This window comes from Dromaius novaehollandiae, chromosome 2 (genome assembly GCF_036370855.1).
Source record: "Dromaius novaehollandiae isolate bDroNov1 chromosome 2, bDroNov1.hap1, whole genome shotgun sequence".
NCBI classification, from domain to species: domain Eukaryota; kingdom Metazoa; phylum Chordata; class Aves; order Casuariiformes; family Dromaiidae; genus Dromaius; species Dromaius novaehollandiae.
In genome coordinates, this window is record NC_088099.1 from 38,447,529 (window position 1) to 38,464,442 (window position 16,914).

General features: G+C 35.8%; 1 protein-coding gene across 8 annotated transcripts in view; it reads left to right on the top strand.

Annotated features, from left to right (window-relative positions):
* The window catches only part of HNRNPA2B1 (heterogeneous nuclear ribonucleoprotein A2/B1), a 19,468-nt gene extending 3,180 nt beyond the window's left edge, over positions 1-16,288 (top strand). For 3 of the 8 annotated variants that reach the window (XM_064506276.1, XM_064506279.1, XM_064506280.1), the window contains exons 2-11: positions 2,372-2,482; positions 3,317-3,463; positions 5,058-5,268; positions 5,613-5,714; positions 5,803-5,892; positions 6,493-6,555; positions 7,038-7,157; positions 7,423-7,545; positions 8,391-8,473; positions 8,628-9,112. In XM_064506276.1, coding sequence (XP_064362346.1) covers positions 2,372-2,482; positions 3,317-3,463; positions 5,058-5,268; positions 5,613-5,714; positions 5,803-5,892; positions 6,493-6,555; positions 7,038-7,157; positions 7,423-7,545; positions 8,391-8,452 — 1,029 coding nt within the window. In that variant the 3' untranslated portion in view covers positions 8,453-8,473; positions 8,628-9,112. Of the gene's footprint in view, positions 1-2,371; positions 2,483-3,316; positions 3,464-5,057; positions 5,269-5,612; positions 5,715-5,802; positions 5,893-6,492; positions 6,556-7,037; positions 7,158-7,422; positions 7,546-8,390; positions 8,474-8,627; positions 9,113-9,798; positions 11,101-15,557 lie in introns of those variants that run through there. The other 5 variants (XR_003259716.2, XM_064506277.1, XM_026103767.2 and 2 more) reach the window with 5 other exon arrangements.
* Positions 16,289-16,914: the final 626 nt, after the last annotated feature.

Here is a 16,914-nt window from a genome sequence, read left to right on the forward strand (position 1 = left end):
TGGACTTTTTACCAAATGAGGGTTTTCATCAAGACTCTGAGAAGGGCTGGAGTGATAGTAGTTTATGTCATATGTTTTACAGCCTCAGCGTAAAGTCTGTTAAAGATTATTAGAGCTCTCTGGATCTTGGTGGTAGGTTAATTCTAGACAGGAATTTGAGCCTCTTAAAACTGAAATAAATGCAAGTATGATGTTTTCACACAGTGGTTTTGATTCAAGAAATGATAGCTTCTTTATTGCCATATGCTGACATGTATATGATGCCTAGATGTTGCTTTGGGTAGGACATATACTGTATGACACAGGAGATGAGAGAATTCTTAAGAGCTCAAGAGTATTTTATTTTTCTGTTTTATGTTTTTTAGTAATGTGTGATACATGTTCATCCTTTAATAATCAAACCTAGTTGTTATGGCTCATAGCATTCTTTGCTTGAGTTTAATTTAAATTTCTATCGCCATTTTCATAGGTAAACATAAAACTTACGAGAAAGATCAGTATGCCTACTAAATTTCCCTGTGATTCCCATGTTTCTAACTGAGTTGCATTATTAGACATGTTTTGATTGATTATACAGGGAAAAATGCCTTGTGTGGTCCTGTGAAACTCTAGCAAGTAGTCTCCAATTTTCTAGCAGCAGAGCTGAAGTAATGTGAAGAGAGAGGGTTTTTTGCCAGTATCATTACTTAAAATGATTTCTCAGCTAGCATACTTTCATTCTAAATGATAGTATGACTTGCCACGTGTGACTTAGTAATCAAGTCAGGTAAACACCACCCCGTATTCCATTTAAGAGATCATATGAAAGAAAGCATAATGTGGGTTTACCCCTTTTAAACTATTTTGTGTGAAATTTTGCCCATCTACATGAGAAGATAGCTGCTTTTGTGCTTCGTAGAAAAACATACTTGGAATCTGCTCTTGGATCTAGCATTTTTAACTGACACTGAAATTGATTGTAAATACAGTATTTTTTTGAAAAATAAAGTTTTTACAATTGTTGACTTGTTTGTCAGACAGACTGCAGTATCTTAAGCTGGTGATAGGGTGATGCAGTTTTTATCAAAACTGATTCAGTATTGTTTCTAGTAATTGTCTTCCTTGTTACATGGTTCTAGATGATGTCCACTGTGGACAACCTCAGGAAGCATATGCTGGCCTGTATGATGATTGACTTAACACTTTTCAAAGCATTTGTGCACTGGACTTTTTTGTTTGTTTTCCAAATCTCATTATTTTTCATTGGTTTTCTAATTTCCTTTTTGCATTTATCCCATTGCACAATGCATAATCAGTTATGTTGTGTTTGTTAGTTATAGCTAATGATGCAGTATTTGGGGTGTAAAAAAATACAAGCAGGTGTTTCTGATTTTAAAGTGGCTTATTATAATGCTGAAGTAATAACTATATTTGAGTTTTGTTTGGCAGCAGACCTAACAGGACAGTTGTGTCTCTTTTGAGCAAGATTCTGAAGTCTTTTAAACTTTATGAAATGGGACCACAGTTTTTGTGCCTTTTTTTTTTTTTTTAACCATTGCTATTTCCTATGTCAAAGAGCAAAGTGCCTAATCTAGTGATATTATCCCATATAGAAAATGACCTTTTTGACACCTTACTATTTTTTCAGTTGGGGGTTGTTGTTGTTTTTTTGTTTTTTTGTTTTTTTTCAGCTGATAGAGGTTGGAAGGTTGTTTCTTTCTGCTTTGGTATATACTATATGCAAAATAGTAGATGTAAAGTCTACTTTATTCCAGTTCCGATGATGCACAATCCCAGACCTAGATTAATTTTACAAATGCTCTAGCTTCTCCCAGTTTAGTGAATTAATGAGGGGAAAATGAATCAGTGACCTGTTTTAAAAGGTCTAAAGCTGTCTCTCTTTTTTTTTTTTTTTTTAATGTCTTGGGTAAATAGCATGACTGTATTCATGTACAGCAACTTGAGCCAGAATGGTTTTTAAAAATACATAGTATCTGGAATAGAATCGGACAGTATGAATGGGTTCGTGTTATCTGTAGTGAGAACATTTTGTTAGTTTGCAGCATTGTTTTTCCTGACACAGCCTTAAAAAGCTTCTGATAAAGACCTTTGGGAGGACTCCTCTCTTGGGAGTATTTAAATGTAGTTGCTCCTTCTTAATATTTGGAGGGAGAGATGGGAAAAGCACATTGTTAAAATCTATATCATAGAATTGCAGAAGCTGCTTAATTTCTTGAATAGAAGTCAAACATTCTAGAAGAGCCTAATCTCATTTTGAAAAATACTTCCCACTGAAAGTTTTTGACTCTTAAGAAAATTTTACTTAGTGTCTAATTGTGCAGTGGGGGAAATACTGTAAATTGTGTTAATGTAAACTTCTTTTCTGTGATAGAGGGAAAAGGAGCAGTTCCGCAAACTGTTCATTGGTGGCTTAAGCTTTGAAACAACAGAAGAAAGCTTGAGAAACTACTATGAACAATGGGGAAAGCTTACAGATTGCGTGGTAAGTTGGGCATACTGATTCATAATAATGATGTAAAATGTTTAGAAATGATAAAAGTAGGTTTTTGTTTCCTGAACAGTTTTATGAAAGCATGGAATATTAAGTTTTCTTCAGTTTACAGTTAGTTGTTTTTTTACATTACCCAGTTCATCAAGGCTACAGGCAGACTTTCCCTTCCAAACTCTGCTGATGGAGTTAGAAAATACAATCTGTTTTCTGTAAAATCTGCTAGATTATCTTTAACCACCGACTTAAGCAGTTTAAAACTAACTTTGATGTCATTGCCTTAAAGTGCGTGAAGGAGTGCTTATACAAACCACTGTTCCATCTGTTGTACATGGTTGGTAATCTTTGGTTGAAAGGTGATGGTGTGGTAAGCAGCCTCACTGAAGCTGGAAGAGGATGTTTTTCTACAACCTGTGATGCCTTGCATCTCTGTTACCTCTTTTGCAAAAGTTCTTCAGTGAATTTGTTTTGGGAGCAGTAAATACATCTTTCGTAACTTATATTTAAAGGCAGTGATCTTTAGAGGTGTTGGAAGAAATTATGTATTTGATTTTGAGAAAACAAATGTAAATATAAATTTACATCACTTCCATGGACTATTTGTTACTAGCATTTCTGAGTTACTGGTAGTGTCATGGAGGACAGAATTTGTTCAAATTCTTGTGGTGCCAAGAAATGCTTTTTCATATGTGGTAATATTGATATATAATCATGTTTTAAAATCAAGGAAAATGTAAATGAAGTTTTACATATTTTCTTCAAGTATTGTTAGTATTAAGCTTAAAGTGATACATGTAGAAGTGGTTTAAACACATGTATTGTTTCTAGGTAATGAGGGATCCTGCAAGCAAAAGATCAAGGGGGTTTGGTTTTGTTACATTCTCCTCCATGGCTGAAGTTGATGCAGCTATGGCTGCAAGGCCTCACACGATTGATGGAAGGGTGGTTGAGCCTAAGCGAGCTGTGGCTAGAGAGGTAGGTACAGCTTTGAAACAGCTGTGAAGAAACTTTCATGCTTTGAAAAAAGGAATCTATGTTTTGGTCAGACATTTTTACTTTGTTCTTTTTTGAAATTTTCTGGATTTAAATTCCCTTGTTAAGGCTGTAGTTGGGACACTATTTCCGACACGTCTGGTCTGTTAATTGACACATAAACCTGTCTGTTCATTACAATGAATTCTTAGTTATTCTAGTTGTGAATCATCTCTGGGAGGGATGCAACCGGGGTCTGGAAGTATTGTTAGCTAAAACATGTTGAATGCCTGTAATTATGCTAATTTTAAACCAGCTCTGCTGTGGAAGTAGAATCCTTACTGTTACTAGACCTCAAATTAATAAGCTTCTGCTAATTCCTCCTGATTCTATTTAAGGTCTCTTGGGTATTTCTAAAATGTATGTAACTAAACAGAGTGAAAATAGAGAATGTAGTATGGAACCTCTTCTTTTTTCCAGTGGTGTTATACAAAGTTAGCCTAGGACTAACTGGTATTGGCTCCAGGCATATTTGATTTTAAACTCCGGAATACAAATTATGTGGGCGCACAGGAAAGCGGTTCTTCCTATCTGGTAAACATTCCAGCTAGGTTACTGTGGGGCAGATGTTCCAGGAGCAAGTGCAGATTCTAGCTGATTTCAGCTTACCGCATTGTTGGAGCTCTGGGAGAGTTTACAGGTTTAAACATAAGGTTGGACCCAGGTTTTTAATGCATTTTCAATACAGCTCACTGCATTCCAGCTCAACTGGAATGTAATGAGCTCTCCCATAAGATAGGGAATGGGCAATAAGGTAGGGAGAGTGGCAATAGTAACCCCTCTGGATATGCCCTGTATTGCAGAATATTCCAACTTTCTTCACATTCCCTAAAGGATGGAAAACTGATTTGTAGTTGGAAAAACATAATTAAAGCAGCATATGCACATGCTGTTTTTATTTACAGAGCTATTACAAAACTTTAGGGATAAGTGATTCTTGCCAAGTGCAGCAGTTAGGATAGCATACTCAAAACAAGCTTTTAAAAAAACCAGGAATGTCAGTAGTTGAGTATTCATGTTTTAGATAGAGATTAAAATGTGTAGCTGTGGATTCACTGTAGTTGAAGGAGTTTTGCTGTTGATTGAAGTGGAATGTGGGCTTCACTGCTGTTGGAAATGAACAAAGGAAGGTGACATGTTTACATATTAATTACAAAGATCATGTTTACTTTAAGATACTGAATAGTTGAAGTTCTTTCAAACAGTTGATGCTACACTTTTGTCTAAATCTGTTGAAGGAGCTTTTGTTTACTTTTAAGCATTTCATAACATTTTAAGTTTTTTCTTTTTTTTTTCCTTTTTTTTTTTTTAGTGTATTTAAAACTTTACATGAAGGGGAGGAGGAACAGCATTCCTCCCTCCTGCCCTGCCCTCTCCCCATCCTGAAGAGATGTTTCAGGGACATGCATCATAAGCCAGTTACCTCAATGTCTCAGAATCTTTTTCATTATCAGTATTATATCCCTGAAATCTAGCAAAAATACTGATTTATGAAATTGTCTATCTTTGTGGTTATTCAGAGAATTTTTTTTGACAGGAATCTGGAAAGCCTGGTGCTCACGTTACTGTGAAAAAATTATTTGTTGGTGGTATTAAAGAGGATACTGAAGAGCACCACCTTCGTGACTACTTTGAGGAATATGGGAAGATTGACACTATTGAAATTATTACTGACAGACAGTCTGGTAAAAAGAGAGGGTTTGGCTTTGTTACATTTGATGACCATGATCCTGTGGATAAAATTGTATGTAAGTAAGCTTCATTTCACTCTTTTTTCTGATAGTATTAATGTTTATAGTCATGGTAATTGTGCACAGCTAAATTCAAACTTCTTATGTAATAGGAGTACTCTTGTGCATGAGTATTTGCAACATCCCAGTCTTAGTAAATTGTGTGGGAACATGCAATGGTACAATTTTAAATGAGTACTGGCTTTGCTTAAGTCTTCTTCTTTTTTCATTATTATTATAATTAAGTAATATTAAGTATGTGTGGATTAATTTGAAAATTGCTGTATTTTTTGATGCTTGATATTCTTGTTTGTTGTCAGATAAGTACTTAAATGCTCATACGTTATTCTCTGTGGTTACAGTGCAGAAGTATCACACCATCAATGGTCATAATGCAGAAGTACGGAAAGCTCTCTCTAGACAGGAAATGCAAGAAGTTCAGAATTCTAGGAGTGGGAGAGGAGGTATGTACAAGTACTGGTTAATGCTTTGTGTTTTCTTTTTGTGTTCACTTTCCATCAACTCACTGCTTACAATTTTAAACTGCTGTAGGGAACTTTGGTTTTGGTGATGCGCGTGGAGGTGGCGGCAACTTTGGTCCCGGACCCGGCAGTAATTTCAGAGGGGGAGCCGGTAAGACAGGCATGTTTGTAGCATTTTTTTTCTTATTTATACCATTCTTTTGATTTTTGGTTAACTTTATAAGCTGCTGCTGTTTAATTTAAATACAGCTGTGGGAGTTGAAGGATTTTTAAAGAAAAATAACTGGCAAACCTCTTGCATAGTATACAAATTCATGACGTGGATATTTAGTCAACTGAAGTTTTTGGTTTTTTTTTTTTTTTTTTAAGGATTTTACTAAAAGCTAATAATTAAAGTTAAGAATTTTGCTAAGGAATTCAGAGATTTTTCTTTGCACTTACATGTAGTACTCATGTGACCTTTAAAATAGGAGGGGTTCTTGACTGCTTACATGACATGACATGTAAGCAGTCGACCAAAATTCTGAATATCGGTTTGGACTTCCTGTGTCCAAAATTAAAACTCAGTACTTCATGAATGCAAGGAAGTAAAAGATATAGAATAATGATTATATGGGTTATTTCACATACATATTTTTTCTAAATTTGAGGGTATGTGTACTTAATCAGTAATCTCTCAATTCATTTAAGGTGGTAGGGGTTGGAGAAAAATCCTTAAGTTAATTTGCTGCTGGTGGATTGAAATTTTTTCTTCCAACAGATGGATATGGAAGTGGCCGTGGATTTGGCGACGGGTATAATGGATATGGTGGAGGACCTGGAGGTTAGTTTACTTCTGTGGGTTTTTTGTTTGGTTGGTTGGGGGTTTTTTTCTCTTTCTGAAAGACTTTTACATTCACTTACCACTTACATAAAATACATTTAAGTCATAAAAGCTTTTTGTTGGATATAGGAAAAATGTAGCTGTTGACTTGTGTTATAGCTTCATATGGAAAATTGTATAGTTGTATCTTGGATGACCACACGCTTTTCTCTAGAACAGAAGTTTTTACATTTCATGAAGAATTTAGATTTTAATGAAGTCTCTTCACTGATGTATTTAGGCAGTCTGGCTAGTGGGTTTTGGTAGCAATTTATTTAGTACAGAGGTTGGGTATGTGCCTTTAAAAATACTGTAGAAACTTTGTTATGAAACTCCTTTTCTTTTCCTCTGTATGCTTCTAAACAGAATTTTTCCTCTGATTCTGTAGAATTTGGTTGCTTTCTATCTTGAAAAGTTTATTTTAAAGGATTGTTTTGTAACAGGTGGCAACTTTGGAGGTAGTCCTGGTTATGGAGGAGGAAGAGGAGGATATGGTGGAGGAGGACCTGGATATGGCAACCAGGGTGGGGGCTATGGAGGTGGTTATGACAACTATGGAGGAGGTAACTTACTGGCTTGAAGTGTTCAAGTATTTCAGTTGTTAATCGATGCAAGTCATCTGAGAATGTTTTATTTTTGCGGGGAAGTGGGGGTTGTCTGAGCAGTGCTCTTAATTTCCATACTGTATGGAAAAGCAGCTCATTTCTAATGCTGCTGGAACACCTGTACATTCTGTCTTTATCTCACTATTGGAAATTTAAATAATACGTGAGTGCTATAGGTGTTTTAGCTCATCCGGGATTTCTCCTCTATGTATTGATAATGCAGGCAATTATGGGAGTGGAAACTACAATGATTTTGGAAACTACAACCAACAACCCTCAAATTACGGTCCAATGAAGAGTGGAAACTTTGGTGGCAGCAGGAACATGGGGGGACCATATGGTGGAGGTATTGTATATGTCTGAACTGTCTTCCAAACAGAGCGGGTGTACTTCTGTCCTTCAGGGGAGGTGGGAGGGAAGGCTGATTGGTAGAATTTAATGAGACAACCTCTCCTGCAGCAGATAGACTGATAATGGCCTTGCTCTTTGTGTAATATGTGAGCTGGCTACAAATTTTCATTGTCCTTTAGAATGGAAAGCTTGTCGTGGGGTACTTCAGCATCTTTTTTTTTCTTTTTATTTTTTTAAATTAGACAAATGACAAAATACTAACCTTTTCCCAAAACATTATGAAATATCTTTCAGATCTTGGTCTGTAAAGATTTTAGGAAAGTTTCATGTTCTCCGCTGTTGGTTCATGTTGTTTGTAGAGATTGGGGTGGAAGAAGAAATCTAGTTAATGTCCACTAAACCTAGTGTTTTTTTCCCCCTTTCCCTCTTGTTTAGTTTCACTCTTTTGTGTTGCTTTCTCCATTTGGTTGTCCAAATGTTATTTAATATGGTGTGTAAAGCTTGTGAATGGAAAACTGAAACCAGAAGTCATTTCTTGCAAGGTTTAGCTTCAGATAAACTCACTCCTGCACAATCAGGCTCAAGGCAGTACAGGGGTTTTTAGCTTGATGCATCAAATGATTTGTGGCGCTGTTTAAACTTGTGAGATTTCAGCATGTAGTTATTGTGGCAATTCTTGGAGGTTATAATGAAGAAGATGGCGAAATGTTAAAATCTGAGTAGTATATGTTATCTTTGGAAGTAATTGGATGTTATTTTTCACGTAGCAATCAAATGCATTCCTGGATTAAAAAAAAAATTGATACAACTACTCAGTTTCTTGCTGTTCTGCAATTGCAGGAAACTATGGTCCAGGAGGCAGTGGAGGAAGTGGTGGATATGGAGGGAGGAGCCGTTACTGAGCTTCTGCAAGCCTGCCATGGGTAAGTATGTTTATAAGTCCTAAAATTGCAGTGATTCTTGAGAGTAGCTGCAGGAGTTAAAAGCTTTTTAGGATCATGTTATCTTTCCTTTAAAAAATGGTTAGATGAATAATTTCATAACCTATTTTTTTACTCTTTACTTCTGTTGAAACAGGCTTCACTGTATAAATAGGAGAGGATGAGAGCCCAGAGGTAACAGAACAGCTTCAGGTTATCGAAATAACAATGTTAAGGAAACACTTATCTCAGTCATGCATAAATATGCAGTGATATGGCAGAAGACACCAGAGCAGATGCAGAGAGCCATTTTGTGAATGGATTTGGATTATTTAATAACATTACCTTACTGTGGAGGAAGGATTGTAAAAATGCCTTTGAGACAGTTTCTTAGCTTTTTAATTGTTGTTTCTTTCTAGTGGTCTTTGTAAGTGTAGAAGCATTCCTTTGATAATGTTAAATTTGTAAGTTTCAGGTGACATGTGAAACCTTTTTTAAGATTTTTCTCAAAGTTTTGAAAAGCTATTAGCCAGGATCATGGTGTAATAAGACATAACGTTTTCCTTTTAAAAATTTAAGTGCGTGTGTAGAGTTAAGAAGCTGTTGTACATTTATGATTTAATAAAATAATTCTAAAGGAAATATTGTGTAATTATAGATTTTTTTTTAATACTGTAAAATAAGGCAAGGAGTGGGTAGTATAAGGTCCCACAAATAATATAAAGCTGTTGTTGTACATGTAAAATTAAATGCTGGTCAGAAAAAAGTATGTTGTCTGTAAATGATCAGGTTTAAAATATATAGATAACTTAAGGGATATCTCTGCAAGGAGAAACACCTTTTTAGATCTTTTAGATGCTGCTTCTTCAATGGCAAGGAAAGGAAATATCCCCAGCGAGGTACTCTTCCAGGGACACAGGTCTAGTACAAGAGACTCTTGAAAACGTCACTAAGTTCAGCCAGTCTTAAAAAGCTGCGCTGTATTTCTGCAAAGCTTTAACTACGGTAGTTTTATAAGGATGCCAACGAAGGCTGAGGGGTGTAGAGCAAAATAGTTCTAAGCTTCAGTTAAACTTCTTTAGGTAAGATCTTATTTACTTTTCCTTTCTTAATGTTCCAAAAACAAGAAACTAATACTATACTATATGACCGTATTCTTTCAGTATAGTGATTATTGTATGTAGTTTAACATAGCAATGAATTGAGTTAACAATTACCAACTGAAGAGAACTTTGTGAATCCTGTTTTCTTGTATTATTAAATTTTTTTACAAACAAATTCTTATTAATTTCAGCTACTTAACATATTTTTTTCCTACTGGAATCTAGCTATGATATGAACCCTGGACAAGCATAGACTGCTGCCACTGTACACTGCTACAGTTGAACAAATGAGACCTGCAAGTGTCCATTAGTAAAGCTTTGCAAGGGTTCCATCCCTGGTGTTGGTAGTTAAAATGGTAGGTCACAAGTTAATTAAATCATACAACTTTATTTTTGCATCCTGCAACATTTTATTTTTTCTTGGGAGTCTATGCATTATGGTGGTTGCAAGGTAATGCAATGAAGGTAGTTCTGTGCTGTTGAAAATGAGCGATGTTGTTATGTGTCTTGTCTACAGTAACCTATTCTATATAACACATTTCATCCTGAAGGTTCCCAAGTAACTTTAGACCTTTTTCATATAAGGAAAAAATTGCACCACTGAATACATCTGCCTCTGTGAAGGAATGTGTCGGCTATTCTTTAACAACTGCATAAGCAGTTCTTTAGGAGGGAAGGTGAAAACTTCAAATGAAACAGCAGGTGGTATTTTTATAAGTGTATAATGTAATTACCTAAATTGGAATTCGGCTAGAATGATGAGGTTTCCACCATTTTTTATAGTTCTTGCAGCTAATAAACCTTAGTGCCAAATTTAGTCAGCCTTACTCGTATTGCATTGAATGTGTATTCCTCAAATTAATGAAAATTCACCAAGTAATGAGTTACTCAGAGTAAGGATGGCAAAATACACTAGATTTGGTTTTTTTTATTAAAAATTGACAAAACTCACCCAAAACACCCCAATTTCAAAGTTCTGTTGCCTTTGAAAGGCTACACGCTAAAGAACATGGACTCAGTTAATGAAAGTCCTGTTCCATTTGTGTTAGACACACCAGTGAACTGCTTATACTTTTTTTTTTTTTTTTTTTTTAATGGCTGAAGTTCCCCTATTGGTAATTTGGTTTAGACATATGTGATAAACATCTTCAGATACACTTTTTTTTTCTTTGGCAGGAAGGTGCCATGCTGCAGGTAACTAATGAAGAAGTGGTCAACCACAGAAACGCTTCAAGAAATACGAAATTCTGTTTCATCAGAAAATAGTTGTTTTTGCTGGCTTCATTAAAAACCTAGAGGTTAAATGAATACTGATAAAACATCTCAATTAGTACAGCTCCCTGTAATGCTGTTTTTTTTTTAAATGATAGTAATAATTGTCTTGTAAAACTTTCGAATAAAATTCAGATTGGTTAGGTGAAACAAATCACTAATGTTAAAATAGCAGACACTCTGTGAGTAGAAGGTATAACTACATATTTTTATAACTTTCATAGCTTTAAAATAAAGTATTTTTATACCAAAGTAGTTCTAGTGTAATGCTTAATAAAACTTAGTCTGTGTCTAACATTAAAATAATGTTGATGTGCAGCTTTTAGACACTTTCATGATATGAAACATTCCATTTTTGAGGTGGATTTAAAATCCAGTTAACTTGATAAGTGTATTCACAGAGCTTATATCTCTGATAAACATAGGCATCTGTTCTCTTTCAGGAGAAACAGTGCTACAGATTAAAATGCTGATTTTGCTGTTGGACACAACTGCTTTAAAACAGCTTTTGGCTGTGTTTTATATCATCATTTTAAAAATACCTCCTTTCCTGTTAATGAAACTAACCACTCCAGACAGTTGATCAAAATGTGTTAGGACAATAGCTTTATCCTTCTCACCAATAAAGATCTTTTAGAACTAAGAGGGAAAGATGGAATGCAGCATGAAGTTCCTGCTCTACCAGAACTATTACTAATAGCTGCATCTTCTGAAAAAACACATGTAAGCTTGGGAAAGCTTCAGCTGGGAATGTATTTGGGAGAAAGGCGTGTTCAGTCTTTGTGGTGTTTTAACCTGTTACCTACATACACAGTTTATTCTAAGCTCTGAATTTCTATGCTTAGCTTTGATAGAAAAATAATGTCTTTGACCATCTTCCTATAATTCAAAAACATCATGTAAGGATATCATGTGATTTTCTTGCACGTTTCTAAGTTGAATTGCATAGGTAACAACTGGGCTGCAATGGAGTAGAAAATGAAGACATACAAAATCTTTACTTCACTCTTTCCAAGAGAATTAATTTACCAGTTCCATAGGAACTTGCCTTCTTTCCTGGAATTCGGTTTAGTTAATGGAAGTTTTCCTTTACAGTTGCCAAGTCTGCATTCACATCACATAATTCAAGTGAAATCACACTTCAAAGGGAAAACACTCTTTTTTTTTTCTGAGATTTTTACACACTCTTAAATAGTTTTACAATAAGGTTCCAAGTTTATTTGAATTAGGTGTGTTACGGTCTCCATAATGAGGGCACTTTAACATCAATCTACTGCGGATGGAGGAAGAGAGTTTATAAGGGATAGCGGCATGTAAAAACTAAGTTACTGGATGTTTTAATTCTTGAAAGCTTGGAGTATTTGAGTAAGTTTCCAGTTGTCTCACAGTTGCACTTCTATGACTTTTCTTTCTCAGTATATTCTTAGAACCTAAGCAAGTGACAATCGGTGTTTAGTGGTAAATTCAGTGAGATGTCGTCGTTCTGCGTCAAACTAATAGTGAAAACTAGCAGTTTTGAATAAAAACCTACAGTGTGTGGTTGGTTATTGTTTCTCAGTCTTTAACCTATACTTTTTTATTTCTGAAAAGTTGGTGTTACGTCACTCTGTAGACTTACCTTTATTTTGAATACTGTAGCATTGCTAGTCAGTGTATTAGCCATGATGCTTAAAAACGTTCCCCCCACCCCAGCTAAGCAGCGACTGTTACAGCTGATGTGTTATTACATTCAGAAGCATGAAAAGTAGTAATAAAGATGTATTGCAGTTTATGTTAATTCACTAGGCAGTCCTTCAGTATGCTAAGAAAACCAAGGATCTGGTTGTCAATATTAAGCCAGCTTGCCCCACCAAACACTTCATGCTGCAAATTTAGGGGAAGAAGGTGAATGACGGCATTACTTGTTGGTAAACAGGGGAGCAAATTGAAGTAAAACTACAGCGTATGACAAGTATGGTGGACTTTTATTTATAAAGTGTTCTTGAAGAGAAAATAATACTGCTTTTCAGGCCATGCAGTCTTTTTGTTCTGTATCATTTCTGATGAGTGGAATTTATTCACCCTCTTTATTATTTCTAAAGTGTTGAAAAGTAAGTAAAATGCATGCAATTGTAAAACCAGTGGAGACTGAACATTTTTTATAATTGGGAAGGGAGATTACTTGTGTAATTTCAGCTTTATGATGGATGTACATATTCTGGGGATGCAGTCATACTACTAAAAAAATGCAGATCTGAGCTTTGAAGAAATTGTCTTAGTTAATGTTTTAGCAACTTGACCGCACATGAGAAAGGGGATGGTTTGCTGAGGACGTACTGCAACAGTACATATTCTATAGCTTCAGTGTTCTGGTTGGATGGTTTTTGAAGCAGAATGCACAATGCAAGTGAAATTCTGTCACAGTGCTGGGGTTTTTTTTCTTTTCTTTTTAGAGCGATACCAGCCTTCTCTTCCCGTGTTTACAGTGATATGTTAGAAACGCATAGGAACATAACAGTGGAAGGGGTTTTCTGGGCAGTGTTGATCCCTTTTGCCAGGAGTCACCTACTGGCCTCTAACAGTTGTAGCCTTGGTTTGCAGGTAGTAGTGTTGATGTGCATTGCAGCAGAAATTTCAGTGTTCTCAGAACTGGAGTTCATAAAAGCAAGAGCTGGTTTATTTATCAACAGTGAAAGTAACCAATGCTTAATTTTAAATGGTTGTGTGACTTGTTGGACAGGTTGCTATGGTCATCATAGGTCAACTTTGGGGACCATGAAGGTTACAAAATAGCTTCTTTGACCTCCCACACTGTTGCATTGTATGAACAAAGTAACTTTGTGGGCAAGCTTCTAGAAAATCTGTTCCACCTCGGTTCTCACTCCCCGGCTTGCTCACCCTCAGTTTTTAGGCATTGTATGAAAATCTATGGCCGATGAGTTTGATGGATTGTTAGCTATGTAGTAGGTATTGCTGAATTGAAATGCTTTTACCAGGTACACTACAGTAATAAAATATGTCATCAATTGTGTCATTTTGATACTTTCTCTAATAAACAGTTTTTTATTAGAACGCAAAGCTGTTGAGTGTCCTGTAGCCTCACTTACAGGCCTCTGCCTGCCTATTCTTTCCCCATGGTTCTTGATAGAACCTTCTTTCTGATTTCTGTGAGATGGATGTACTTGTGTGCATTTTAGGGACAAATGCTGGGTTGTCAATACTCTTGACAAACTGATCTTGACAAAGTTGCTTTTTTGTTTCCTCCTTGAAGTTTGTTATTGCTGTTTTCCCCATCAAAAACTAGATTGTAAGCTCTCGTGCAGGAACAGCCTTAGTTGTTTGTAAAATTTAGCTTCTGTAAAAAGGTGTCTTGAATAAAACCAAAATGTTAAGCTAACACTGCACTTAAACTCAGTAGTATTAGTGGTCCTCATTGAAAGTTGTGTATTGTGTTAAAGCAGCATGTTGTGTCTCTGTGAAGGTTTATTTATAGTATTCCTGTATATAATATTCAGCCTTACATTTCATAAACAGTGCCTAGGGTATTCCATTCTAATAAAGTGCTATATGTGTTTGTTCCTGGTGGATACTTCTCAATAAAAGGTATGGATCTAAGAAAACTAGCACTTCTACAGCTGTTCTGTAGTGCCTATTCCTGTTTCCATTAGCAATAATGGGGAAAGTGATCTGTTTTGTGATTTCCACATCCCCCCCTCCAATTTTTTCTCTGTGCTTAGTTCAGTTTGATGATCTGACCTTTTTAGCCTCACCTTATAGTGAGATTATTTTTAATTATTTACTTCACAAAAAAGGAGTGTGCCACTCAAATACTGTTGCATAGTTTTACCATGTTTTAATAAGAACTCTCCCCTAGTATTTCCATTATTGTTACTGTATCAGTAAATCTGCAATCCTCAGCTCTGCAGATTGCTAGCAATGTAACAGTCTAAACAGAATTTATGGCTGTTCCTCCTTGAGAGATTTCTTTGACGTGTTTGTTTTAAGGTAGAATGCAGTCGTAGCAACTTATTCACTGGACATCTCCCTGGCTACAGAAGTGTGATACCATGTTTAGCTTTCTGTAGTTATGCAGTGTAGTTCTTGGTTTGTGCATTATGTTTTTGGTGCCTTGGAAGTTAAGATGTAACAGAAATCCAAAATAGATTTTGCAGGGGTTTTCTGTCTTTTGACAATTATTTCAGTTACAGGTTTCCTTTAACAATGCTGATTTTTCTGAGTATCTCTTGCTCTACAGAGTCTCCTCTTTGTGCATAAGCTGAAAATTATAGTCGAAGGCCCTTGTAGTAAAGTGTACAATAAGCATTTGTCTTGGGAAGAAGCTTGCTATAAATAAACCTGCTGTTTTCTTACATGCCTACGCTAACTTTCACAGTTAATTGAAGGATGTGAAAATGTAGTGAGACGGCCAAGACTAGGCAATAGTGTTTTTTTGTTGGTTTTTTTTTTAAAGGCTATTCACAGCAAGGGAAGGTACTTCACAGAAGTATCAACTAGCTTTTAGGCAAAACTAACAGCAATCTGCTAAAATTGAATTAAACAGGAAATAGTTCTGAATTCTGCCTACAGTCTTCTTTTTCTTTTCTGTGTACCTGAAAGTTTGAGGAAAACTGTGTAGTGCGTTCCCAGTTAATGGTCAGCAGAACTACATGGTGAACTTCGTTAAACTCACAGCCCTCTCAACGTTCATTAATTTACCTGAAATATTTTTGCAGGAGTAACGTTGCTCGTTATCAGAAATGGAAATTAATACATAAAATTCTTGGAGGAAGAAACAGTTGTTGAACAAGAAAAAAATGGAAATAGCTGGCCATCGCCCTACTTTCCCATCTACAGAATTACAGATAATTGAAATGGAATTGGATTGAGTTAAAGCTGTGATGTCTTGCTTTCATATGGACTATCTCTAAAATGCTGCTTTCAATAATAATTGCTTTTTGAAAGAGTTCCACTGTGCTCCCTTACTTTCATCATGTAAGAAAATTTAACCAGGTAATCTTCACCCAATGCAAGGTATGCTTTATTTTCTTATTAGCTGGCTCTACAAGAATTGTCAGAGACGCACCACCTTTGCTCCCTAAGAACTGGGCACCTGGGGCATTGGCCTTTCCCCCCCGCCCCTTCCTTCCTTCCCTCAGGGGAGAGCAGAGCTTGTTTTATGAGGCCCTAAAATTTTGAGATGTCAGAATTACCACTGTCCTAAATAGCTACCAAGATTTTTCTTTACTAGATTTCCATGTATGAGAAATACTTGGGTTTCTGGTTTTATCAATTATGGGCCTAATCTAATAGCCATCAGAATCTGCACACAGGATATGAAGTAGACCTAACGACCCTATTCCTGCAAAGGCTATGTGCTAAGATTTTTAAATGAATTTTGTTTAATTCAAGGATGTGTCACGTGCTGACTTACACATGTAAAAAATAAAGTTTACGATTCATTGTATGTATCTGTTCCACGCTTTGGTTTAAGTTAACGAACTGGTGATGAAAGAAACCCCTTGTAAATACTACGTATTTAAGAGGATGGTGCTTCACAGTGCTGCTTAACTAACAAGAAGAATTTTAAGGGTCTCCCTAAAGAAAGCTTCCCCTATCAACATTCCCTGGCAGGTCTAGGATGTGGTGAAATTGCTTGATGTAAGGAGAAACACACATACATTAAAAAAAAATCTTTTAATGTAAAATGCAGAGCAAATAGTTCAAAATGACCAGTTTCAACAGTTAGTGTATTTTGCATTATGAAGCAGTGCTTCATTTTTACAAAATAGGAATTGATAGCTTTGTATCTCCTTTACTGTAAACACAAATGCAAGCAAATTCAACATGATTTACATGATAGGGGCATAGTTTATTTTTTAAAAAAGACATCATTCAGCATTAAATTTTTGTGTGTATGAACTGAAGTTTCCATGTGTTTGGTGCAAATGCTTTTTTTTAAACATACCTGGTCATAGAGTTGGTACATTTTTAAAGAGTTTTAGAGGATTTGTTCATAAAAGATAGAAAAAGTGTTTCTGCTATATAGCTGTTAATACTAGTAAGGATTTTAATGCCTTATGAACTTGCATG